At 35.3% G+C, this 27,110-nt stretch overlaps 5 protein-coding genes across 6 annotated transcripts; 3 read left to right on the forward strand and 2 right to left on the reverse strand.

Moving 5' to 3' along the window:
* Window positions 1-5,036: 5,036 nt before the first annotated feature.
* LOC25497877 (protein LYK2) lies at window positions 5,037-7,736 on the forward strand. The gene has a single exon (XM_013592601.3). The coding sequence runs from the start codon at window positions 5,403-5,405 to the stop codon at window positions 7,425-7,427; it is 2,025 nt and encodes a 674-aa protein (XP_013448055.2). The 5' UTR covers window positions 5,037-5,402; the 3' UTR covers window positions 7,428-7,736.
* An 837-nt stretch (window positions 7,737-8,573) lies between these two features.
* LOC25497878 (1-aminocyclopropane-1-carboxylate oxidase homolog 1) lies at window positions 8,574-11,927 on the reverse strand. Its single transcript, XM_013592602.3, has 4 exons — window positions 11,344-11,927; window positions 10,274-10,595; window positions 9,622-9,901; window positions 8,574-8,884 (listed from the first exon to the last, which is right to left on the reverse strand). The coding sequence occupies exons 1-3, from the start codon at window positions 11,871-11,873 to the stop codon at window positions 9,635-9,637; spliced, it is 1,119 nt and encodes a 372-aa protein (XP_013448056.1). The 5' UTR covers window positions 11,874-11,927; the 3' UTR covers window positions 8,574-8,884; window positions 9,622-9,634.
* Window positions 11,928-12,429: 502 nt separating this feature from the next.
* On the forward strand, window positions 12,430-16,130 carry LOC120576957 (uncharacterized). The gene is made up of 5 exons (XM_039827830.1): window positions 12,430-12,518; window positions 12,771-14,289; window positions 14,373-15,043; window positions 15,147-15,471; window positions 15,553-16,130. Exons 1-5 carry the CDS (start codon window positions 12,430-12,432, stop codon window positions 15,985-15,987), a joined length of 3,039 nt encoding a protein of 1,012 aa, XP_039683764.1. The 3' UTR covers window positions 15,988-16,130.
* A 5,392-nt stretch (window positions 16,131-21,522) lies between these two features.
* On the reverse strand, window positions 21,523-24,931 carry LOC25480733 (transcription factor bHLH25). Of its 2 annotated transcripts, none has more exons than XM_013586798.3 (4): window positions 24,823-24,931; window positions 23,295-23,645; window positions 22,196-22,564; window positions 21,523-21,756 (listed from the first exon to the last, which is right to left on the reverse strand). In XM_013586798.3, the coding sequence occupies exons 1-4, from the start codon at window positions 24,886-24,888 to the stop codon at window positions 21,676-21,678; spliced, it is 867 nt and encodes a 288-aa protein (XP_013442252.2). In that variant the 5' UTR covers window positions 24,889-24,931; the 3' UTR covers window positions 21,523-21,675. The 2 variants fall into 2 exon arrangements, with proteins under 2 accessions (XP_013442252.2, XP_039683419.1); XM_039827485.1 differs by lacking the exon at window positions 24,823-24,931 and adding an exon at window positions 23,734-24,806.
* Window positions 24,932-25,572: 641 nt separating this feature from the next.
* On the forward strand, window positions 25,573-26,278 carry LOC112418139 (uncharacterized). Its single transcript, XM_024774404.1, has 2 exons — window positions 25,573-25,929; window positions 26,018-26,278. Exons 1-2 carry the CDS (start codon window positions 25,573-25,575, stop codon window positions 26,276-26,278), a joined length of 618 nt encoding a protein of 205 aa, XP_024630172.1.
* The last annotated feature ends 832 nt before the right edge of the window (window positions 26,279-27,110 follow it).

The raw sequence follows: 27,110 nt of genomic DNA on the forward strand, positions 1-27,110 counted from the left end.
ACTCACACACAGAAGTGGAGGTACCAAGGTTCGAACCTTGATCAAGGCGTACGGCCTAACAATTTCGGCATTTTGCCAGTTGAGCTAGGATTTGCAGACATCGGAGACGTAACTTTAATTGTGTTTTGTTATGATGAAGTCTTGGATGGTCATAACTATTTAGTTATTTGGACACGCTCACATATTTTAAAAAAAGTAGAAAGAAAAAAATAATTAAACAAATTGTATTTTTAAAATAATAAAAAGTAATATGATGCATGTGTATAAATGTTGCGCCCAAATGATTTTGTCCATGGTCATAGTTACAATAGTGCTTATTTATCTATTTTCTCAAACAACGTTGTAGTTTTTTAATCCGTAGACGAAGTATCAAACACTACATAAAATTCACACATGAAAATATAAAGTTTCATTGCAGGATACTATTTCAGATGTGTGGCGGTGGCATTTGGACCTGATAGAGGGTTACTCTGTTCGTGGGGTTTATGAAATGCTGACATCTAATGAGCATGTTCAAGTTCCTCCCAACATGGATTTAATTTGGTATAAGCATGTTCTCTTGAAGGTCTTTGTTTTTGCTTGGCGATTGGTTCGTGATAGATTACCAACAAAAACAAATCTGGTAAACCGCGGATTCATCTCTCCAGGGCTTGGTTTCGTGTGGTTGGATGTGGCCACCTTGAAGACGCTCCACACATGTTTCTCTTGTGTCCTTACTCAGGTTATTTAGGATCACCTTAATTAGTTTATTTATTACACTGGTGGCCTGAAAGGCGTAATTTTCTTTATCTCATTTGACTTTTGTGCTCTTAGATCTTGTGGAATGAAAGAAATAATCAGTTGTTTAAAAATCAGGAATGCAATAGTTATCAACTACTTGAAAAAGTAAAAAATTATTCTTTGTGGTGGCTGAAAGATAAACATGTTACTTTTGCTTTTGGTACCTAAATGTGGTGGTCGAACCCTCTAATGTGTTTAGGTATCGGCTAACACTGTTTTGTTGTTTCTCATTGGACTGATTGTATTTTTGGTAGTCTTTTTGGCACGCCTTGTGCTGAAAGGATTATTATAGTTTTGTTAATATAATTCATTTTGCTTTGTTAAAAAAAATCTATTGGAAAAGATAATAAACAAGAGACTAATATGAATCAAACAAACACATACTCTTTTAAACCACATGGGGACCAATTCGAATCAACTTGAACCGTACCCACAATCAAAAGATAAATGTGAATTTGTACAAATATACTTGTCAGATTGAAAATTGTTATTGACATATTTCATAAGGCTAAGGCACACAAGTAAAATACATTTTTCCCCCCTTGGCAGTTAACTGCCGAGAAATTAAAAAATCGGCTGCAGTTAACTGCCGAGAAAAACCTTGGGAGTTAACTGCCGAGAAAACTGATTATGCAGACAGTGGGTTCTGCATAATTCTAAAGCACTTCCAAGTCATTTTTCGGTCAATTTTTACATGTAATTTAACCAAAGCATTTCTAAAGGCAATATAACTTATACAACATTTAAACTCAGTCATAAACAAGTAAAATACAATATCTTTTACAATTGTCCATAATTAAATCAAACCGACATTTGGTTCAAAATACACAAAAGTTTAAAATTCATCAAAATGTTACATAGTGTCCATAATTAAACAATACATTACAACTCATTACACATCAATAAATTAAATCTCTACTTACATTCAACGCAATTGCATATAGAACGAACATACATATATAATATATCATCTTCCACCATATTCTGAAACATAAATCCGACGTCGCTATCGTCTTCAATTAGCCAAGGCATATAGCTTGTCGTTTTCCATGCGTATTCATCTGTATCTTCTCCTAGGTCTATGCATGTCATTTGACCAAACAAGTGACATGTATATTGATTTTCACCAAGATGCTCAAAATAAGTGTTAAGTTGTGCCTTCAAATCATCAAGAGAGTCCGTCGGCGTTATCATAACCTTAATTGTCTTTTTAAAAGCGGAGTACCTAAAACGGCCTTCAATTTTTGCAACCTCGGACATGTTTCACTTGACAAAAGCTTTAAGAAAAGAATCATAGATTACAACAAAATTAAATGAAATGTAATAACGAATAAATCAAATGCGTAAACATTAATAACGAATAAATAAGTATTGCACTAGTTTCACCACATAAAAGTCATATTATCATATATATCAATATAAATTGCATAATGTTAATTATATATTGGCCACAAAAATCGACGTTACAATTTCGACCCCAAAATATATGTCGGTGTAATTCTACCAAAAAAAGGACTAACACCGACAAAAAAATCACTCATTAAAGACCAAGTGATTGGGAAAGATCAAGTGAATTAGAATCTTCCTCATCTTCTGCAATAACTTCAAATTGTTGCTTTGGTTGTTTGGGAGTGTCCAACAAAATAGGCGCCGTTTTGTTTGACTCCTTTTGTGGTTTCGGCGGTTTGTTTTGACTTTCAATAGCCATGAGCTTTCGGAACAACTCATGTTGATCCAAATACTCATCTTCCCAAGTCACCGCATCTTGTTTCTTGTGATTGTGCCACTCCGTAGATGATAGAGGTAGTGGACAACCATTTTTCAAAAAAATAAGCACAAAATGATTCGGAATTGCCCCAAGGCACATGATGGAAGTTTTTTGCTTACCCAACGGTGGTGGCCCTCTTAGTGGGAAAAAAGATTCCGATTTTCCAACTTCAAGATTTGTCAACACGACCACACACCTTTTGTAATAATTAGCAACAATGTGTCCCATATCCGGAAAAGTCAACCACTTATCAACAAGATGTGCACAACTTTTCGTATTTGTGGGAGGATGTAAACCATTTAAAATGTAGTTATAACGATCTTCACCCACAAATACTTCAACATAATCATCTCTATGATCTTTCAACTCTTGAATAAGAAGTGTACAAATCATGATATGATTTTGTTTGGTCAAGCCCATGAACTCGGCTATAGCCTGGAATCCACAATGTCCATCGCCAATAACATCCACCACTTTTTCAATAAATGGAAGCTTGAAGTGTGGCATATAATCAATAGGCCTCATAACCGGGATAGCCTTAGGCTTTGGATACCGAGAAGGTGGTGGAAGTGGGGAAAGTGATGTTTTACCAAGACGATCACCTTTTTTTCTTTTATATGATGATATTGTTGGTGATGGTGACGGTTGGCTATCCAGATTTTGGGAATCAACAACCTCCCACGAAGAAGGGATCCAACTAGTCGATGTAATTTTTCCTTTAGACCTTGCAATGTCTACTTTTTTCTTGACTCCCTTGGTTGGTACTTTTCGTGGTGGTGGAGACATCATGGTGGTTTCAGAAAATGTCAATTGCCGCAAACTCGCTTTGACTTCAAGCTTCATTTGGAAAATGAGTTTCTTAAGATGTTCTACAATAGCCTTCAACTCAACCTTGACACAAAAACCAACTTCATTACTTGTAAGCTAAGCCAATGGTGGTGTATCTCATCCAATAAAATTGGCTTCTCTTCAAGGAGTTTAGTAGCAATTTCGCATGCACATGGTAGCTCGTAAGATGTCCTTTGAACACAACCACAAATTTCCTTATCCATGCACAATGTTTCCCTACAACGTGTCTCATCCAAAGCAATGTTGTCCAAAGCATATCTAGACACATGACCACCTAAGCTGGAGTACAAAGTGATATCTTTGAATCTATGTTCCAACACGGCAACGCTCTGACCAAAGGTTGTTTGTATCGCAGTGAACTGAAGCACCAACATGTCATGTATTTTCTCCCAACAAGTACCCAAATCACCCACACTATTGTCCAAATATTTCTTCACTAAAGCATGAGCCGATTTTATCCCTGTTGGTGGTCCTGCAACATAGATGCAACGCATGGTCTGTCCATGCCCTCACTATTTTCTCCTTCACTTCATTCAAGGTGGTCATGGCATAATTTTGGAAAAGTGGGAAATCACTACATGAATCTTGGAACTCCACTAATGCATTTGCATATAACTCTTGAGTGGGCGATTCAACCATAGCATTCCATGCCTTCATTATCTTCTTCACAACATCGCGAGGTTTCACCTCTTTCCCATCCTTTTTTCCCAAAGGATATTTACAATCTAAGACGCACCTTTGTTTAACATTTTCTTGCACATGAAAGTAACAATTCAATACCTGCTTTTTTACGTCAAAAGTGTGTTGATACCTCCTATGCTTGATGCTTGAATGATTTTGGATCAAGATTTGATATGAAAAAATATTGGATTTGGGGTTTGAATGGAAGTGGTATAAACGTTGATGATGAAATAGTGTGTAGGAGGAGCAGGTGGCTGTTTCATTTGATGGAGCATAATTCTCGGCAGTTGCAACCAATTTTTGAATTCCTCGGCAGTTAACTGCCGAGGGAGCAGTTAACTGCCGAAGGGGCAAAAATATATTTTACTCGTGTTTCTCAGTCTTATGAAATGTGTCAACAATTTTCTATCAGATTTGACAATTAAATCTGAAGTACTACTTGATTATCTCTCAGCAAGGTTTCTTTAAAAGGCTATGCATTGTTTTAAAATTATATGTGTGCATGTACATAAATAAATCAATCCTATGATGTAATGTAATGGCATCACATCAACGCTATATCATGCGTTTCATAAAATAAGAGTGGATGTTATTTCACCATAAAAATTAAAAAGTTTACTACGGTATAGATATACGAGTAAGTCTTACTTAGACACAAATAAAAATAAAAAATATTTAGATATACACATAAATAAATAAAAAATAAATGAAAAAAAAATTTAATCACGGCATTCAATTTTTTTTTAATTTTTCCATTTAAATGTGTGACTAAATATTTTTCATTTGTGTTTCTGACTAAGTATTTCTCGTAAAAATACACTACTTGCAATTGTTGTTGTGATTAAAAAAGAGATAAAATTGTCCCTGTAAGCTTAACTCAATTAATAAGGACAATACATTATAATATGCAAGGACCAGAGTTCGACCCTCGGACACCTCATTGCTACGGATGCGTCACATGATGTGATGTGCAATTTAAAACCTAGGTCCAAGTAGCATTTCTGATCAAATAGTTATCTTCTTCACATATATAAGTTTATAAGAGTGGTGCCTATACTCACTCCCTTGCAAGTGAACCAGTTGAAGAGGGGAGCTGTATACACATGGCCAGTCCAAATGGTTACCTAAACAGCTGTAATAAGAGTCGAAATATGCAAAATAAACTTTGTAATTCCCAATAGTCCTGTCTCAAAATTGAAGAAAATTCTTTTATCTTTCACATAGTTTTTGTATTGATCCAAAAATATTCAGTCTCCAAGATAGAAAGAGAGAAAAAGGGTTCTATTTTAATAGGACAGTCCATGTTAGAGCTAGTTGAGTGGTTATGGGCATAGTAGAAATGATGATTACATTCCACATGAGAGCTTTGGTCTTTTTCCTTTGGCTCTTTCTCTCTTCATCACATGGTTCTAGCTACCATTGCAATGAAAATGAGTCACATAATCATCATTGTGAAACATTTGCACTCTTTTTCACAAACTCTCACTACTACTCTCTTTCAAATCTTACCCTATACTTAGGACTCAACAGGTTTGTCATAGCAGAAACCAATGGTTTCTCTTTAGAAACTGAGTTTCTTCCACAGAATCAACCTCTTCTGATACCAATTGATTGCAAATGCAAAAAGGGTGATTTTCAAGCTGAGTTAACAAAAACTACTATCAAAGGTGAGAGTTTTTATGACATTTTTAAATCACTTGAAGGTTTAACAACATGCAAGGCTATTAAAGAGAATAACCTTGGTTTGTCACCTTGGAACCTTGATGCTAAACTCAAATTGATTATCCCTTTGAAATGTGCTTGCCCTTTTTCTTCTTTTGTTATACCAAAACCGAAATTTCTTCTTTCTTATCCTATAATTGAAAATAATACAGTTTCAAATTTGGCCTTAAAGTTCAATATTACAAAGGAAGCTATTGTTATTGCCAATAACATTTCATCAGAAGAAAGAAGCTTAGAACCTTTTACATCTATTCTAATTCCATTGAATGGTAAACCTTTCCTTGATCCTTTAGCTAAGCCAAAACAACCCAATACAAATTTTCCAAAAACCAACAATATTCCAATAAATAGTCAACACAAGAAGTCAACAATGAGAAAGAGTGAATTGTATATTGGTCTAATTGGTATTGCAATTGGAATTTTCTTTGCTTTATTAGTATCTTTTTGCTTTATCTGGTTTAAACAGAGGAAGGTGGAAGAAAATGCATGCAAAGAAAGAGATATGGAGTTACAATATCTAAATCAAAGTGTGAGAACAACTAGTGATAAGAAAGTTTCATTTGAAGGGTCACAAGACACACTTGATAGTAAAATCATTGACGCGACGCCACGTAAGATGTTATTGGAGACATACACAATTGATGATTTGAGAAAAGCAACAGAGGATTTCAGTTCAAATTGTCACATTGAAGGGTCAGTTTTTCATGGCTGTTTAAATGGTAAGAACATGGCAATCAAAAGAATAAAAACTGAGATGGTGTCAAAATTAGACTTTGGTCTTTTTCATGATGCAATTCATCATCATCCTAACATAATTAGCCTTTTTGGAACAAGTATTTCAGAAGGGTCAGATTCAGAGTCATTTTTGGTTTTTGAGTATGCTAAAAATGGTTCATTGAAAGATTGGCTTCATGGTGGCTTGGCCATCAAGAATCAATTCATTTCGTCTTGCTACTGTTTCTTGAATTGGAATCAAAGGCTTAAGATTTGTCTTGATGTTGCAAGTGCTTTGGATTACATGCACCATGTAATGATACCAAGTTATGTGCATAGAAATGTGAAGAGTAGGAACATCTTTTTAGATGAAGAATTCGGTGCTAAGTTAGGTAATTTTGGTATGGCAAGTTTTGTTGAGAATGAAACTGAGGATCCTCAATTTTATTCAACTAACTATGCTTCTTGGAGTATTGGTTACTTAGCACCTGAATATGTTCACCAAGGTATAGTTTCAACAAGCATTGATATATTTGCTTTTGGTGTGGTTTTGTTAGAAGTTTTATCTGGTCAAACACCTATAAGTGGATCAAGCTGTGGTAAAGGTGAAGGAAGTGTTTGGCTTAGTGACAAAATAAAGACAATTTTGATGTCAGAAAATAATGTGAATGAGTTATTAAGTGAGTGGATAGACAGTGCATTAGGTGAGAATTTCTCATTTGATGCAGCTTTGGAAGTGGCTAATATTGCAAGAGCTTGTGTGGAGGAAGATTGTTGTTTGAGGCCTAGTGCAAGGGAAATTGTTGAGAAGCTATCAAGATTAGTGGAGGAATTACCAAATGAGGAACAACAGGTTTTGGTGAGTGAAAGCTCTTCCAAACCTCTGGTTGGAGCACTAGAAAGCAGTATGTGAAATGAGTAATCAGTTAAATGAGTAAAATACATAGTGATCAAAATTTCTTGTTTTGAAGTCCAATAGTTTGTCTATCTAATAATTTGTACAATGATTGGTGTTTACAAAATGAATTAGACTTCTTGAAGACATTTTAAGACTTTAAATTTGTAAAGCCTATCCCTATCAAGTGTTACTCAAGCAACTACTTCACAAAAAGTTCCTAGAATACAATGTTTAGTAAAAGAAAATACTATGATGGAAAATCCAATCAGTAGTAATCTGTAAATTGTATTATATAGTAAGGGAAGACAATTACTTTTCCCACCATGAGTTTCTCACGCGTCATGTTCGGATTCTGAAATCCGAAATGTTTTAATGTGTTTTGGAAGGTTTTATAGGGTGTTTATGTTTTACTCACATGTTTTACTCATATGTTTTAATCACATGTTTTTTTTCTTCTGCCTCTCATTATACTCTACCAAACAAACTAATTGAAAACTTGAAGTAATATAATTTATAACCATAACAGTTTTCTCAAACAAAATCTCCAACCAGAAATGTCATGGAAAAAAACATATCTACTATTTATCAATATATATACTGACTTCATACAAAGTAGCAATCTTATATACATAGCTTCTATGATAAGAAATTAAATTGACATGATGTGTATTACCAGTTGTGTGATTGAAAGCATCTTGATCTAAGATCCAACAGATGATGAATGAGAGAAACAAGTTGTCGGATTACGAGTATGAGCAACAGTTGCAGAAGCTTTACGAAGTGCCTTGTATCGAAGACATTGCTTATACTCAGCATCTGTCAACATTTTTTGATTATATCTGATTGCAAGGTTCCAAAGATTCCAGTTTTTGGCCAGATATTTACTTTATATCATCGAGTCGCTCATCCTGTAATGCAACAAATTCACATCTATGTGTATGGTGACTAGACACATAAATCTGATAGAGCTATGCATGTTTTAGCTGCTTGTAATAGTTTTTCAATGTTCACAGCTAGAGCCTGAGGAATTCGGGGCATCGATCCAATAATGATCCTACATATTTGTTGATGTGACGAAAAAATAGTGTTGACACTATAATTCTTGCTTCAAGCTTAATATATATTATACATATAGATGGGTTCTGCAGGCGTAATCAAACGTGAATGACATTTCAATGTTCAGCTCTTCCATCAATTTAATTAATTTTCTCAACTACTCAACATTTGAATTTCAATAATAAAAATTCAAATGATAATGCACGAAGTATTATTCCAACTCAAATCATGTATACCATTTACAATTTTACATACAAACAGAAAATCTCAGATTCATTTAACCCTCATGCTTTAGAAATTGAGGGGTTGTGGTGCAGATTACAAGAGAATTTTCCTGTCAGCAATATGCATACAGACTTGAATCTGCAGGTGAAAGATGCAATTTGACAAAGAACAACCACTGAAATTTGTGGACCCTGTCATGGTAAAGTTAGAAAAATTAGCATTCAACGATTTAACTTTGGGAAAGGTTGATACTTCGTCAAATAAAGGGAATGTCACAATGCCATTATCCCTTCTAGCAATAGAGTTAAAAACACGATATTCTCGTTGGGATGTCTAAAAATATAGCTATCATATTTTGAATGATAACAACTTCAATAAAATATTCAATAGTAGATTAAACAGGTGAATTTGGAACTTTTTTATCTTCTGAGCATGAATTGACATGAAATCAAAGAAACACCAGAAAACATATTTGAAATTGGGAGCCAAAAGTTTGAGTCAGATTTGTGATATATAAAAAAGTACTGTATTTCAAAGTATAGCATTATTTCATGTCCATTCCGTCTACGGTCTAGGACTGGTTGATCTCAGTTTCACCAGATGCATGATCTTTGTCTTTTATACTCCTTACATTTCAAATCATTACTGGTTTAATGCTTTTGCGCACGGATTCAAAACCTATTTAATTGATGTATATTTTTACCAAAATCTTATTTATTTTTTAATTATACTCCGCTATAAACATTATCATAAAAATGAGTCATCTTAATTATATCTAATGAGATAGTTGGAAAACCATGACTAATTATAAGAGTTTGTAAACACCAATCGGTTTAGAAATAAAACTCTAAAACCATTAAAGATATGGAAAGGAGGGAGTAATAAATTAAGAAGTGGTTGAGAAAGATCTATAAATAATCAGACTTACAGAGCTTCCACATTTACTGTTGTAACATAAAATGGGAAAGAGTAGAATTCCCATCGAGTCCCTTGTTATTATAGCAAGCAATGAAATCTTTTAGTGATGTTTCCCTATAAACGGCAGGGTTATCTTCAGACAGTAGTTCCTTGATGGGGCCATACATTCTTGTTGTTGGATACTCTAGGAGATGGTGAGTAAAAAAGCATGCCACTGATACTCTAGCGGATTTATTATGGTTTGCCAACACACGATGCTGCACACTTTTAAATCTGCCATTGGATATTAACTGCAGTATTGAAACAAAACAAAAATCCACTTTCAGCCAAATATTTGTTCATTCAAGCAACAAAATTTGCAGTCATGCAAATACTGAAACACCCAGGGATGCATGGGAAGAGTTCTGCATGATCAATTTTACTACACATATTTATTTTTTTAAAAACATACCCCTTATTAATACTTACTAAGTGCTTGGGAGATGAGAAGTCACAGTTACACACATCCATATGTAATAGGGTAATTTTAGAAAATTAATACACAAAATGGACATGAAATATCCTACCTACTTTTCTTAAAATATATGAACATTGCCAAAGAAGCAGAGGTAGTAAGTTTTTCCAGCTCAAGACGGAGTAGTCAGAAAAAATAATGTACTTACTTGCAGCAGATCTCCAATGTTTACTACCAAAGATCCAGGAACAGGAGAAACTTCAACCCACCCATGAGGACTAAGAACTTGGAGGCCACCAATGTGATCTTGAAGCAGAATGGTAAGGAAATCAGGATCAGAGTGTCGAGTAGTGCCCATAGTGAGTTGAGGCTCAGGACATGGTGGATAATAGTGACTAAGAATGAAGTGTCCTTTTGCACAATCCATGCCTTCAAAATGGTCAGCCTTGAGTCCAAGTCCTTCTGATAATAGTTCAAATAAAAGCCTCCCCAATACATGAACTTGCCTAGAGTATTCCATTGTTACATCCCTACAAATTAAAATACATCACCAAAGCAGCAAACACAAAAAAAACAAACACAAACAAAGAGATTTAAGGTTAGAAAACAATTGCATTTTTTTAGTTGGTTTATGGTATCCTCCTCGCACAACGGTGGAGACTGATCCCTTCGAGGATCTACGCACATTGAAGGATTGCTTTTCAAAAAGTGAATTTACATATGTATCAGCATATATTTTTTGGTTTTCCATAGGTTCCCTCCACCAGATGTAATCTTATTTGAGGTATTGTCGGGTACTTAAATGTAGGCACATTTCCCAGGCGGGATTCGAACTTTAGTTTGCCACATTGTCAGAGTCTAACGCATTCTGGTAGACTCAACCCTCATTTGTATACTCATTATGTAAAAAATGATATAAAAAGACATCCATGTAGAGGAACAAATCACAACTATGTTACACCTCAAAGACTACCCTTCATATCAACTTGCAAGAACTGAAGCTTGCATAAATCATGTGTATTGATATTTATCAAATAATCTCAATTATTCACATGCTTATGAAATGAAAAATGAGTGTACGGATGCTTATATATAAAAAAATTCCAAAATCTTAAAAGTCAACATATATGAACCATCGATAGAACACCTGACACGACACGGACATTGACACATCGACGCCGATAATAATTTAAGGACATGAGATAATTCAATGTCGGACACAATGGGTGTCCGCGACACTGGAACACACCTAATTAGAGAAGTGTACATGCTTCATACCTGCATAGAGGAGGCAATTCTTGTGGATCAAGAGATTGAGGAGCCATCAGACAAAATAGTGTATCCCTCCAATTAGCAAACTTTGACTGATACAAATTAAAGTTGCTCACATACTTCACCTTCCTCATAGCTTCCCTGCTGAAATACTCAGCCTTCAACACTTGTGGCTGCTCGTGGAACTCACGCGCTGCCGTCAGCATCTCCTCCAACAGTTTCACTGGTATTCCATGATTCACCACTTGAAAAAACCCCAAAGATTCTGCTGCCTGCCGGACTCCGGCGACAATGCCGGCATGACTGCCGGAGATTTCTTTAAGGTCGATTACAGGAATCATGAACTGGGCTGGAGTTGGTTTGCCGGAAACTGGGTCGCCGGCGTCAAGATGTTCCGGCGGTATGATGAAGATTTGCGGTAGTTTGGTGATGCCGGAGTCATAAAGACCTTTAACGCCGGCTTTGGATTCATCGAAGGACTTTAGTTCTTGCAAACGATTGTAGTTTGTTGAACTTCCGGCACCGGCAACATCCATTGCAGGGTGCTACAACTACTACAAACTTAGTTTTTTTTTTTTGGCTTAATTGCACTTTTGGACCCCTAACTTTCCAAAAGTTGCGGTTACAGACTCTTAACTAAAATAAATACAAAACAAACCCTTATGTTTCCATTTTGTAGCAGTTTTGAACCCCCAGTGGATTTTTGACCTGGTCGTTGCTGACGTGGCACTCACATCCCATTAGTGAGGTGCCACGTGGATTTTTTTTTTTTTCCTTTTTAAAATTCATCATGTTTTTTTTAAATTGGACAAAATTAAAAAAAAAATAAAAAGGGAAATAGAAAGTCAGGTCACGTGACCTGCTTCCACAAAATTGAAACTTAGAAACTTAGGTTTTGTTAATTTCATACCCCTTTCATCTTCTCACCATTCTTCTTCTCCATCGTACCGAAAATGATCGATTGTCCGCTTTGTTTCTCTGTTTTCAGAACGATCGATTCTTCTTCGGTTGTTTGAGTTCGTAATTTCGGTTAAGTTTCTGTAAGCAATTCGAGTTCCGGTTCTAGGGTTTGTGTTACTATTTTTGGAGAAGATGAAGTGGGTCGATAAAGGCTTGGTGAAAGCTGGTGAAAGCTCTAGTCCTCGACAAGAGAAGAAGATTCCTGAGAAGAATGCCTTAAAGTAAGATTCGTTTTTGTCTTTACTTGAATATAGGGTTCTCTTTTTGGTTGTTGTGTGATGTCTGCTGCATATAATATTGTACTACTGATTGCACATACTGTGTAGGCATACTTTATACTTTGTAGAAATACTTTGTACACATACTATTGCACTTATACTACTGATTTTGATAAGGTTGGTGAGTCTATTGAATACAATAATAATGTTATTTAAGGGCTTTTTTTAACTTAGCTAATATTATATTCCTTGCAGGGCTACTGAGGACCACCCACTGAAGTCACTAAAGATAAGGTTTAGATACAATGGTTACTTTAGTGGGGATCCTGAGTTGGAATACAAAAGGGGTGATACCTATGAGTATGGGGGCACGTGGGCCTTAGGTGAAGTTAACCTAATTAACTTGGATAAGCTGGTGAGAGAGTTAGGTGTAAAGGGGAACTATACTGTCTGGTATGTTGTGGTTGGTGGACAGCTCAAAGATGGTCTTAAAGCAATTAAAACCCTTAGGGATGTGGTAAGGTTCATAAGTGAGTATAAAGATGAGAAGAGTGTGACTTTTTACTTGGAACATCTTGATGTAACTGAGCTTGATGCAAGATATGAGGATGAGGAGCATTCATATTCCCCTTTTGAATCTGATAGTGGAGCAGATCCTGAGTTTGTAGCAGCTGAAGGTGATGAACTTGAAAGTGATAGTGTTGATGGGGTGTCTCTGAATGATAGTGACTATGATGAGGGCTTTGACTGGACAGATGTGTTGCCTGACCAACTAATAAATCCTGCACCTGTGGTTACTTCATATGTTCCATCTTTGGGGGCTTCTGAAAGATCAAAGAATTCTGATGCAACAAGACTTGAAGATTTTGATGATGAGAATGGAGATTCATCTGATTTAGATAGCATCTGCTCTTCTGATGAGGATACTGGACCTGGTAAGCCAAAATTACATAAGTTCAAGTTGTCTGATGAAATTAAATTTTTGAAAGGGCAAGTATTCTCATCTTCTGAACTAATTAGGACATCTGTTAGAGAATTTGCTTTGCAACAAAGGAAAAATATTTATGTTCAGAAAAGTGAGAGGAACAGAGTTGTGGTTAAGTGTGATGAGGGTTGTCCATTTTACATGAGGTTTAGCAAGGCTCCACCTAAAACATACTTTATTTTAATTACTTATAACCCTGATCATAAGTGTCATTACGGTGGGAGAACTAGATTGATTAGGACCACTTTGTTGGCTAAGAAGTTGATACCACTCCTGAAACTCACACCTCATATGAGGATAAAGAAATTGAAGGACGCTTGTAAAGAAAGGTGGGGGGTGATGTTAAGTAGCTATCAGTTATATAGGGCTAAGAAGAAGGCTTTAGAACTTATCCATGGTGCCATAGATGAGCAATATTCGCATCTGAGAAACTATGCTGAGGAATTGTTGAGGAGCAATCCTGGAAGCAGTGTTTTGATTAAGTGTAAAGATAGTGATGCTGGGCCTGTTTTTGAGAGAATATATGTTTGTTTTTATGCTTGCAAGAGGGCATTTGCAACTACTTGCAGACCATTAATTGGTCTAGATGAGTGTTTTTTGAAAGGAAGAGATGGAGGACACTTATTAGCAGCAATTGGGAAAGATGGCAACAATCAAATGTTACCAATTGCATTTGCAGTAGTGGAAGCTGAGACAAAGGATTCATGGGACTGGTTTCTTGAACTGTTATTAGGTGATTTGAATGGCATTTCTAATAAAAAATGGTCTTTCATATCAGACCAGCAAAAGGTATGCAATTGTTGTTTATTTGACAAATTTAATATTAAGTTAACTATAATTGTCTTCTAATTTATTTATGTCTTAATTTGAAGGGACTTGTGAACACAATTGCATCAATTCCTGATGCTCATGAGCACAGATTGTGTGTTAAGCATCTGTATGGGAACTTTAAGAAGAGACATCCAGGTGAGCATTTGAAGGAGGCAATGTGGAAAGCTGCTAGGTGTACTACAATGATTGAATTTAACAAGGCAATGGAGAATTTGAAGAACATTAATGAAGCTGCTTGGAAGGAGATGAGTGAGCATTCTGTAGGTAGTTGGTCAAGGGCTGGGTTTAGTACTTATACTTGTTGTGATCTACAAGTAAACAATATGTGCGAGGCATTTAATAGTGCAATAGTTGATATAAGAGAGTATGCTGTTATATCTCTTGTTGATGGGCTAAAAATGTATATCACAGATAGGATAGTAAAACATAGAGATTATATGTTGAGGTATGATGGTGAAATTTGTCCTATGATTAACAAGTTGTTGGATAATTGTAAGAAGGAAGCTGAGGGATGGTCTCCAAATTGGTGTGGAGATAGGGACTATGCTAGATTTACTGTTTATAATGGCACTGACTCATATGCTGTGAATCTTGGAGAAAATACATGTGCCTGCAGGAAATGGGATCTGTCTGGCATACCTTGTCCACATGCAATTGCTTGCATATGGTATAATAAGAAAAATCCAGATGACTATGTGGCTCATTGGTACAGGTTAGTACATTTACTATAGCTTTTACTTTGCTTTGTTTTAGTTTATAAACACTTGAGAAAAGGCTTACAATTTAACTTGAGCATATACTTTTACTTTATATAGGAAATCTACTTTTTTGGATACTTACAACAACCTCATACTGCCTTCTAATGGACCAAAATTATGGCCACAAGTTGACCTTCCACCCATCTTGCCTCCATATGTTAGAAGGGCACCAGGTAGGCCCAAAAAACAAAGGAAAAAAGGTAATGATGAGAAGGTGAAACATTCTCAATCTGGTGCTGGTAGTAGTAGCAATAGTAAATCTGTGCCCAAAAGAAACCAACACAGTCTCAAGTGTGGAAGGTGTGGTGTGGTTGGTCATAATGCTAGGACATGCTATGATAAACAACTTGGTGATAGGATGCTTGCACCAGGGGAGAATCAGGTACAAACTGTAATGTGTTTTATTACTGTGTTAAATATGCAATAAGTCATATGTATTTAACTTGTTTTATGCATATTCCAGACCAATCCAACTGTTCGGCAACCTCAAGCACCACCTGCACCCAAGAAGAAAGGGCCAGCTAACAAGAAAGGACCAAGCAAAAAGGCTGGGAAATCATATGGAACCACACCCACAACTACACCAACAGCTTCAACCACAACAGAAGCATCACCTGGAAACACAACTGCACCACCAGCTGCAAGCACCACTTTACCACCACCTAGCACCACTGTACCACCACCTGCTGCAACCAACATTGTGTCACTTGCAAGCAACTCTGTGCCAACTGCAAGCAACTCTGTGCCACTTGCAAGCAACTCTGTGCCAATTGTGAAGCCACAAATAGTGGGGGAAAACATACTCATGGTGCCTAAGAAGTGCAGGAAGATTGGTATGAAGAGAAAGTCTGAAGAAATGGAGCCAATTGGAACACAGCAGTCAGTAAACAATAAGTAGTGCCACCTATTTGTAATGCAATTTAAGTACTCTTTTGTTGGAATTATATTTTCTGTTGTAATAGTTAAGTATTGAAACTTGATGCCATGTGTTATTTTGGAACAAATTAGTTTAAGTTGTGTTACTTTGCAACCTATTTAGTATTCAAACATGGTTGGTTGTAACTTAAGTCTACTTTTGGATATGCTATTTTGCAACATAATATCAGACTTTTTTTTGTGTTCTACTCTGTCATCCATATCATATTTTCACAACATTATCTTACATATGTTCAAAGTTCAATGGTTACAAACATTTTCATTAACTTGCCAAAATCAATGGTTACAAACATTCTTCTGCCACATGCTTACAAACATTTTCATAACCACAAACATTTTCAATGGTTACAAACATTCAACATCATTCAGCTTCTTACAATAATCAACCTAGTTTCATAGCTAATCCTAGAGCTAAAAGGCCAGACATGAACAACATCATTCCTAACACAACTATGACAATTACAAAACTTCTTTCCTTCTTCTTCAATTCATCATTCTTCCTCAACAGTGCTCGAATTATTTTCTTCTGCCTATCAGGTACCTCAGGATCATACCACCTAAAAAAATTGCATTTTCTTCCCACAAAATACCTCCCACAGCCGTGAAACCTCCTCCCTGGATTCTCATCAGTCCAAGAAGTCACCAATGGTGAATCAACACCACAATAACAAACCAACTTGGTTCTGTGATTCAATGTTGACCCACTAACCGATGAAGATGAATATTCAACCATTTGAGAAGAAATCGAATTGAGAAGAAAGAAAGGACAACGATTTGAGAAGAATGAGGATTTTGAGGAGGAAATCGAATGAGAAGGATGAACAGGGACGGCGATTGGAGAAGATGGTGTTTTTAATCGATTTGCAGATTTGGGAAATTGGGGGTTTTTAAACCCTAATTTCGGTACGATGGAGAAGAAGAATGGTGAGAAGATGAAAGGGGTCTGAAATTAACAAAACCTAAGTTTCTAAGTTTTCAATTTTGTGGAAGCAGGTCACGTGACCTGACTTTCTATTTCCCTTTTTATTTATTTTTTTTAATTTTGTCCAATTTAAAAAAAACATGATGAATTTTAAAAAGGAAAAAAAAAAATCCACGTGGCACCTCACTAATGGGATGTGAGTGCCACGTCAGCAACGACCAGGTCAAAAATCCACTGGGGGTTCAAAACTGCTACAAAATGGAAACATAAGGGTTTGTTTTGTATTTATTTTAGTTAAGGGTCTGTAACCGCAACTTTTGGAAAGTTAGGGGTCCAAAAGTGCAATTAAGCCTTTTTTTTTATAGGGAAAACAAACTTATAACATTTCATTAATGAAAGTATTTTCAATACAATCTAGGATTTTAAATAGAACCTCGAGACTAGTTGACAATAAGACCGTCTTAACTAATTTATGAACAACCTCATTTGTTTGTCTTCGTACAGTCTCCGTACAAACTCAACAGTCGAGTATTCATAATAATGTCTAAGGAGAGTTTTACAATTTTGGATAATGATGATACCAAATTCGGTAACATCATGTCGAGAAAATAAAAAACTATCCACCACTCTCTTCGCATCCATCTCAAAGTCAATAGGTCCCAAGTTGAGCTCATGCACCCACTCTAGTGTTGAAATCAACTCAAGAGCTTCTCCAATATGAACTTCACATATGGGACTAAACCAATCAGTTTTGGCAAGAACAAAAGTACCATGTTCATCTCTAATACACATACCTAATCCAACCTTGTTTAGGTGCTTCGAAAAGGATGCATCAATATTGCATTTATATCTACCTGCATTTGATTTTGTCCAACAAATATTACCATGTTGTTGCCGAGACACAAAATCCATTTGTTGCAGATTTCTAACCAATTTCCACTCATGCAAGTTGTCTTTCGCGCGAGATAGAACAAAGGTGTTTGCATCTGTAACCTTATTCCACACCTTATTGTTCCTTTGCTTCCAAATCCTCCAATGAATGCAACAAAAGGATGCTGCATCTTCGGCTGCCAACACCTGCAGAATTTTAAAAACAATTGTTTTGCTGTCATACTCCAAACAAAACAGCTACTTGGGCAATGAAAAAAGAGGTGAAGAGTATCCTCTTTTTCCGAGTTACACAATGAACAAACAATATCACAATTAACCCCTTTATCTTGGAGTCGCATTCGAGTTGGAATACAATTCCTACAAATTCTCCAAATAAAGTTTTTAACTCGCGGTGGCATTTTTAGTCTCCAAATTATATCCCAAGAACCGGAAATCTTAAAATGAGGTACATCAAAAATTTCTTGCATACACATACGATATGCACTCCTAACCGAGTATTCACCATCTATTTCCTTCTTCCAAACTAAACGATCTTCTGTCACAGAAGGATAAAGAGGTGTTTGTACTACAAACTTAGTTATCGAGGTAAGTTATTTGAACCCGGAGAGTATCCAATTAAATTTTATTATTTTATTTAAAAAATAACTATTTTATACTCCCTCCGTCCCAATTTAATTGAGTCAGTTTACCATTTCACACAGATTAAGAAAAATGTATAAATGGAAGAGAGAGAAAAATGGGACGGAGGGAGTACCTTTTAGATACATCGGGATATACGCTACGGTGGAAAACCGATACATGAGAGATAGATGATTTTCTATTATTTTTGGGATATATGTTCCACCGAATACTGAGGTGAGTGTGGCCGCCAAAAAAGGGAAGGACTTGTCATCAGGTCAGCATCGATAGTGGGAAAGCCGCTGTGGACGTCGACTCTTAAAGGGAGTGACAATGTTAAGAATCCCACATTACTCATGTGACTTCTGGCCCCATGAATTTTCCTTTGCATTGGAGTCAGTGGATTTTAAAATGTGTGTCAACAGCAATAACCTTGGTTCTTGTAAACAGAAGTCCAACTAATGAGTTTAATTTGAAAAAAGGGCTTATCAAGGAGACCCCCTTTCTCATTTTCTTTTTATAATTTCTGCTGAAGGGCTAAATGTCATGATTCTATTTTTAGTAAATTTTTCATGGGGAGAGGGTAGGGATTTTAGGAAATTGTCTTGGATTAAATGACATACTTTGTGTTTGGAAAGAGAGAATGGAGGTTTTGGGGTTATAAGGCAACATGAATTTAATTTATCTTTACTTGGGAAATGGATTTGGAGGGTTCTGGAGGAGAGGGAGAGTCTGTGGTACAAAGTGTTAGGTACGCGGTCTGTTGAGGAAGGCGGACGGTTATATTTTGTAGTGAGGGTAAGGTCAGTGTGGTGGGAGAATTTGAAGAAACTTCGTTTGGGGACTAGTTTATTGAACGAAGGGTGGTTAGTAGATAATATTACCCGTAAGATGGGGAATGGGGTATCTACTTTTTTTTGGCATGACTTGATAGATATTTTGGCAAGTGTACCAAATACTATCGAAGTAGTAAAAATATCGTTCCCACGAGGACTGTGTTAATCTCAATTTAGCAGTAACGTTAATATTTAGGATGCGTAAATTTCTTTTAGTTGCCCTAGGCAGTAGTTTTGGTTTGCATAAAAAGTAAATAACAGAAAATAAGATAGAGTTGGAAAGAATGAGAGAGAGATGAGATCAGGTCTTTCGAATCATCTATGTTCCTCTAATTGGTATACTGCACCTATTCTTATGAATGATTCTCTAGTTCCACGATAGTTAACAAAATAGTCATAATCAATCCCTTGAGTTAGAACTCTCTTCTCAAACTACAGCCCCTAATTCCTTAGGTGGTCTAATAAACTTTGAAGGTTTTAAGAACGTTAACCTAATATCACTAACAAACGATTATCCATTCCTAGACTAACCCTGTTTATTAGAACAATTCAATTCTGTCTAAGTAGAAAGCTATGGTCAGTAGTCATTCATTCTCACTAAATCATGTTTATATTTGATCAGGATATAAAAAGCATTAAGAACAATTGAATTGAATAAAAACTAGATTGTCATTCACAATAAATAGAGTTTCACAGCAACATGGTTCAATTAGGGTTACAAAGAATCATCTCAAACCTAATCTCTAAGAGATTTAGCTACTCATAATTGAGTTTACAAATAGCATAATCAATAGTGGAATTAAAACATACATAAACTGATAGAAGGTTGAAGAAATCGCCCTGCTAGCCGTCTTTAGGTCTCAAAATCGCACTTTGCTCTCTCCAAATCGTAACCCTTGTCTTTGGAATAGACTTCAGCTTAAATAGGCACAGAATTCCGCCTAAAATCGTGGCACGATTTAAGTAAATCGTGGCACGATTCTCCTTGAATCACAAATCTCTGAATTAGGGTTTCCTCAGATCGTGCCACGATTATGCCATCGTGACACGATTTCTTCAATGTCGAAGCTTGATTTTGGTCTTCTAAAATCGTGTCACGTTTTTACCAAATCGTGACACGATTCTCTTCTTTGTATTTTCTTCAGTTTTCTACTCTTTTGCTGCATAAGTTGCCTTGTGAACTCCACTTTGTGATCAAAATACATATAAAAAGACTCTAGAAATAGCGAATGACGGACTGTCATCATGACTCGTGGCTTGATGGTGTTTCTTTAGAATCTAAACTTAGAAGACTTTTTTGAGATGGCGGAGAATAAGGTAATTATTGTTGTTGATATGAAATTGTTAGGGTGGGGTATCTAATATTATTTTGCAGGTTGAAATGGAGGATCGTTGGGTTTGGAAGCTTGATTCGTCCAAACAATTTTCAGTCAAAAGTGCTTATGACAACTTAACTTCAATAGATGTCGATTTTAATGTGGGGTTCAACCATGTTTTTTGGCTTAAAATGATCCCTCTTAAATTTAACATTTTTGTTTGGAGGTTGATGTTGAACCGGATTCCATCTATAAAGAAAACTTGGTTCGACGTCATATTTTGGCAGTTTATGGTAATTTTTGCTCTGCTGATTCTGGTATTGTGGAAGATAAAGATCATCTTTTTATTAATTGAATTATGTTTGGCCAACTTTGGTTAGCGGTCTCTGGCTGGTTAGGTATCTCGACGACTTTTCATTGAAACATCCAAGATCACCTTTTACAATTTGATGGGTTAGGTGGATTCTCTAAAATTTCCCGCCTTGCTTTTAATATATTATGGATTTCACTTCTCTGCGTTATCTGGAAGGAAAGAATTGGTAGGATTTTTCAACAAAAGAGTAAACTTATTCAGGCTTTGTGTGAAAAGGTTAAGGTGCAGACTTATTGGTGGTTAAAATCGTATCATGTGTTATTTGATTTTGACTACCTCTTTTGGCGGCAAAATCATTTATCCTGAGTTTTTTAATTACGTTTTTTTTTGTTTTTGTTATTGTAGTGGTTCGAACTTTGTAATGTAAAGATATTTATCTTTTAACTACTTTAGCACACCCAATGCTAGAAAAGTTGTCCTTGGTTTTTAATATATTTCCGTAAGCTTCTTAAAAAAAAAAACTTGAGTGAATGGTTTCTCAATATATAGTGATCTTCTGTTTAAATAAAGGTCCATCTTCTTAACTTGAATTACCAAAAAATGACGATAAGAATAAGATTATTGTTATTTTTCCAACATAGTACTATCTTAACTAAGAAGAAAAACTAAACAGAGATTTGCATCTTCACGAAGATATTTGTTTCAACACCCAAAAATCGTACATCAATAAGGAAAATATTTGTCACTCATGTTATTATGTTGACATAAACTTCAATACTGCCATGCGTAGGTTCTTCACAAGTTCCTTTATGCTCATGTTGTAGCCTTCATCCATCTATAAAATAATTAAGATTAATATTAAAATACAATCGTAAATAATACAAAAATAAACACCAAAATCAAAAGACAACAAAATCATTATATCGAGGAATTATATTGGAAAACAACCTAGAATAAAATACTTCGTATAAGATGATAACAATTATAATAATGAAAAAAGATTTGTCAATATTATAATATTAGCAATAGTGATGGCACCAAAAACTATAAAATTGTAATAAAAAAAATGTTAGTGGCAAAATTAAAGGGTGCTGGTGGCAGCACCCTTTTGATTGTTTTGGTGTTGGCTGACTCTGTTTTTATTTGTATATGATGTATTGAACTTTTGTTTGAAACATCTTATTTTGTGGAGAATGTTTAATTATTTGGTTATTAATATAATTTCATTTTCACTTGTTAAAAAAAATATATAGCCATAGAGAGATGGTCTCTACCTGAGCAATGATGGTAACGTCGATGAGAGAATCTCCAAAAGGTAAAACACTACCATTAACAACAAATAGTTGAAACCTTTGAATCTCGACCATAATTTTAACTATAAGCCCCTTGTGCTCTTGGCATTGGATCCGAATCAGTATATATTTCCCTAAGACTCTTGCTTCCACTTGAAATGGTAAACCAACAACACTATGAATGCTCTCATCACATGTAGAGGAATTGTCATCACTGTAGATGCCTGGTTTGGTCACAATCACTTGTGACTCTATCTTTGTTTTCTCATTTTGTTCTTCCAATTCTTCCAAACGCTTTTTAAGCTCTTTCAAGTATTTAATAGCGTCAACTAACACAGAATACTTGTCCACCTAACATATTTTTACGATATCGATTAATGAGTAGTGTAACACCAAATAATGTAAGCAAGATATAGTATTTTTGTATCTCATGATTTGTTTACTCATCATTTTTATAAGGCGTCTTTTAAACTTTGAATTGTCAAAAGTATTTGTTACCACAACACCACTAATTATGTTTTAATTTTTATGCGATGCCATTAAATTATTTGCAAAAATATTAATTAATTATCTCTTATGAAGAATAAACTTATAAAACAATATCAATTGTAAAAAAATTCAATACACCAACCATATTTCTTTATTCAATTACTTGGAACTTCTACGCTATATTTACAAATTGAAGGGTTTTGATATATTTATTTTTTAACCCAATAGATTGACGATTATTTTTATGAATTAGAACAATTTGTCAAATTTTTCATTCTAGAAAATATAATATCATAAAAAAAGAAGATTTTTTCATTTGTAAGAATTATAACAATTTTGACATTTTATAAAAAAAATACTCAATATTCACTATAATGAATAATAAATATTCATAAAATATTAAATTTTGTTCGATGAAAGGAAAATATACTAGTTTTTTTCCTTTCAAATAATTATATAAATGATAGAAAATAGGTTTTTTTTCAAATAAAATAAAATTACTTAAATAATAAATTTACTGACATATCTTGAACTTTAAAAAATGATTTTAAAAGCTAGCTAAGTGGGTAATAAGTGAAAATACTTATTCTACCTTTTTAAGGTTAGGAACAAGAGCTGCAAGAGCAATGAAGTTCTGTGTGAGTTTCTCTCTTCTCTTTCTCTCAGCCATGATATGATCATGACCATGATTACCACGAGACCTTTTTCTCGATGACTCGTCTGAGGTTTGAGTTGAGTGATTCATATTTTCCATTTCTGTAGTGGATGAATTTGGGTTGTTGTCAAAACATGGCATTTGAAACTGAAAAGATGAGTCAGAAGAAAGTTTTGGTGAAAAAGTTTCATTGATTTCGTTAGCTATGTCATGTGAAAGAAGCTCTTCCACATCTATAAGGAAATTTGGGTTGCATTCCTCAGCAATTAAATTGTATTCGTTCATTTCCTGCAAAAAAAAGGAAATTTCAAGTATTAAAAAATTAATTTATAATCAACCATTTGTGAATTTCAAAAATAGGAAGGGTAGATCATACCTTTTGGAAATGAGTAAGTACAAGAAATGATGTCAACTTATTTTTATAAAGAATGATAATTCTGCATGTACTATTTACAATTTTTTAAATATATTGGCCATTATGAGCAAGTTTGGTTGGATTTGCCCTAGATGGAGAAATGCAACAAAGGACATGACTTATGGTTTTTAGGTAACATGGCATTAGATTACTAATTTATATCTCCTAAAAATTATATATTAAAGAAGATTCACGATATTAAATTATATTAATTTATACCTTTAACATGAATTTTATTTTTGTTGGTCTAGTAGCTAGAGCTCACATAATTAAATGTGGAGAAGTGGGGTGTTTGGGGTTCGAACCATGACCCCTGCATAAATTATGCAATGTCCCTACCAACTGAGCTAAGCTCACGGAACTCTTTATCATGACATTTAAATCATTACATATCGATTTTCTTGATATTTGTAAAAGTATTATACATAGGAGCCTAAATATGAGGCAAGGTTTCTCCAAAAAAAAATGATATTAAGGGAGATGCATTAGTTAGGGTTATGCATAAGGAAAGGCCTAAGCCAATTATGCCAAATAATCATATTACAAACAAAAATGCATTTATCTGCCAATCTGCCAGTATACAATCAATTTCCTTTTGAAAAGTTAAATTAACACATCGAAATTGGCAACGAGGAGAATCGAACCTAATACCTCATTCAATGGTCTCAAACCAACACCACCAGACTAAACCGCCAAATGGGTTAATATATAATTATTTGATACATCATTGGACTTCAGATAAGATATTTAAGACTTTGTGGATGACAAATACTGTAATTTGTTGCTGAAACATTATATTTTACGAACAATTTATTTAAAATGTTCTTGTTGATGTTATGAAATGTTTAGGAGGGAGTTACTGAAATCAAAGCTACTCTCAAAGGACATGTCTTGAGTTTTTTAAGAAAGAAGGACATGTCTTGAGTTGATACGAGATCTGAGAAAACATTTGTATGTGAAGTCATAAATTATTGTTCTCTTTAATTTATATTCCACCATTTGTGAATTTAGAAAATAGGAAGGGTGAATTTGCCTTTTGATTTTTCTTACCAAATCAGATAACAAGCTGTTGGTTGATGATGATACGTTCATTGCTGTGTTGTTGATTTCTTCCATCGTCTCAAGGGTAACACTTGTATAGGGAAGAGCAAGGCTACTATTTGTGCTGAATCTAGTTCCCATTGTTGGATCTTTTATAGGACTAGATTTTAAGCACGTGTGGTATGCATCATTTATTGCCATCATGCTTTATCTTTTTCTTTTTAAGGGGTGTGCTATATCCTTTATCCACAACCACAAGTGGCAACATGCTATATTATTATCTTTATGTTTTTTAAGGGATGTTATATATATATATATATATATATATATATATATATATATATTTTATAAAATCAAGTGCTCTAAGAAAATTATTTAAGGAATCTCTAAAAAGAAATTTCATCTTAAAAATATGTGTCTTGTTAAAATATAGCGTGAAAGGAATGCAAGAGTTTTTCGACAAAAGAGGGATTCTCTCTGGCATTTTCTTAAGAAAATTAAGCTTCAATCCTTTTCGTGGCATCAGAATCATATTTAGAATTTACCCGGAAGGATTGCTTCTATTAAGGATCGAATAGCAGTGTTAGACGGTAAAGAGGAAATTGATCCTTTTATTAGATAGTGAAACAGAGGAGCCACTTGAGTTAACGGGTGATTTACATTCTTTATCCCGCATCAGTACGAGTATTTGTTGGCTACAATCTTGGTTACTTTGGCTTAATTAAAGAGGGAGATGCGAACAAGTTTTTTCACGGCATTATGTCAAGTCGTCGACTGGGTAATAATCTTAATCATATTGATGTTGATGGAGACTGGGTGGAGGGAGTGTCAAAGGTGCGTAGTGTTGTTTTCTCTCATTTTGCGGCTCATTTTAAGACTCTCAATGTTGATAGACCAGTCGTGGATGATTTTCATACTCTGTCGCATTTAGACGGGGTGAACTTGATTAAACCTTTTAGCATGGAAGAAGTAAAATCTGTGGTTTGGGATTGTGACAATTTTAAAAGTTCGGGGCCAGATGGTGTGAACTTTAGTTTTATCAAGGAGTTTTGGCCTGAGAAGATGATGTCATGTGTTTCATATCAGAGTTTCACCGTAATGAGAGGTCGTCGAAAGGTATTAATTGTATGTTTATTGTTTTAATTCCTAAGATTAATGGCCCCCAACTCTTGAATGATTTCTGATCTATTTCTATGGTGAGTAGTTGTATAAGATTTTGGCCAAGTTGTTAGAAAATAGACCGTGGGTGGTTATTGGTGGTGTTATTTCATATACTCAGTCAGCTTTTGTGAAAAACATACAAATTTTAAATGGGATCCTGATAGCGAACGAGGTGGTGGATGAAGCTCGTAAGTCGAAGAAGGAATTACTGATGTTTAAAGTCGGTTTTGAAAAATCTTATGACTCGGTGGACTGGGGGTATTTGGATTATGTTATGAGGAAAATGATGGTCGTGACTCTATAGAGAAAATGGATAAAGGAGTGTATTAGACGGCTACGACATCAATTTTGCTTAATGGTAGTCCTATAGACAAATTCCTGTTGGAAATGGGACTGAGGCAAGGTGATCCTCTTTCACCTTTTCTATTTTTGTTGGTTGTAGAAGGTTTTCATGTTATGATGAAATCGATGGTGGAAAATAATGTTTTTACTGGGTATTGAGTTGGAATCCATGGTTTTCCAAGTATCATTTCCTTTATCGATTCTATTTTATGTCGTTTTTATGGGGGGGGTGGCAGTTAGGAAAATATCTTGGCTTGACTGGGATAATATATGTCGGAGGAATAAGGAGGGAGGTTTAGGGGTTAGGCGGTTGAGGGAGTTTCATGTGGCTGTGTTAGGTAAATGGTGTTGGAGGATGTTGGTGAATCGAAGTGGATTATGGTTTCGGGTGTTTTATGCGCTATGGTGGGTGGAAGGATATAGTGAGGATCCGAGATGGTGATGGTTTTTAAGGGGGAGTTGGTTTGATGGTAATGTGCACCGTAAAATAGGTAATGGTGTAGACACTTTCTTTTGGACGGATAGGTGGCTTGGGGAGAAACCATTGTGTGAGAGGTTTAGGAGGTTGTTTCACTTGTTGGAAAGGAGGTGGGCATCGGTGGCTGACATGTTTGCTTTAGGGTGGGGTGAGGGAGGAGAGGCTTGGAAGTGGCGACGCCGGTTGTTCACATAGGAGGAGGAGATGGTTGGGGGAATGTTAAAATTTACTTTCATACGTGCATTTGCAGGTTGATTATGAGGATCAATGGAGGTGGCAGTTAGATCCGGATGGTGGTTATTCGGTCTGAGGCGTG

This window comes from Medicago truncatula, chromosome 7 (genome assembly GCF_003473485.1).
Source record: "Medicago truncatula cultivar Jemalong A17 chromosome 7, MtrunA17r5.0-ANR, whole genome shotgun sequence".
NCBI lineage: Eukaryota > Viridiplantae > Streptophyta > Magnoliopsida > Fabales > Fabaceae > Medicago > Medicago truncatula.

Coding starts and splice junctions, on each gene's coding strand:
- LOC25497877 (XM_013592601.3), top strand. CDS start 5,403: ATGGGCATAGTAGAAATGATGATTACATTCCACATGAGAGCTTTGGTC.
- LOC25497878 (XM_013592602.3), bottom strand. CDS start 11,873: ATGGATGTTGCCGGTGCCGGAAGTTCAACAAACTACAATCGTTTGCAA. Junction 10,596..11,343: donor GAATTGCCTCCTCTATGCAG/GTATGAAGCATG, acceptor TTTAATTTGTAG/GGATGTAACAATGGAATACT. Junction 9,902..10,273: donor ACATTGGAGATCTGCTGCAA/GTAAGTACATTA, acceptor TCAATACTGCAG/TTAATATCCAATGGCAGATT.
- LOC120576957 (XM_039827830.1), top strand. CDS start 12,430: ATGAAGTGGGTCGATAAAGGCTTGGTGAAAGCTGGTGAAAGCTCTAGT. Junction 14,290..14,372: donor TCATATCAGACCAGCAAAAG/GTATGCAATTGT, acceptor CTTAATTTGAAG/GGACTTGTGAACACAATTGC. Junction 15,044..15,146: donor TATGTGGCTCATTGGTACAG/GTTAGTACATTT, acceptor TACTTTATATAG/GAAATCTACTTTTTTGGATA.
- LOC25480733 (XM_013586798.3), bottom strand. CDS start 24,888: ATGGAAGAAATCAACAACACAGCAATGAACGTATCATCATCAACCAAC. Junction 22,565..23,294: donor TTGTTCCTAACCTTAAAAAG/GTAGAATAAGTA, acceptor AAAATATGTTAG/GTGGACAAGTATTCTGTGTT. Junction 21,757..22,195: donor ACGTTACCATCATTGCTCAG/GTAGAGACCATC, acceptor ATTATTTTATAG/ATGGATGAAGGCTACAACAT.
- LOC112418139 (XM_024774404.1), top strand. CDS start 25,573: ATGTCAAGTCGTCGACTGGGTAATAATCTTAATCATATTGATGTTGAT. Junction 25,930..26,017: donor TAATGAGAGGTCGTCGAAAG/GTATTAATTGTA, acceptor TATGGTGAGTAG/TTGTATAAGATTTTGGCCAA.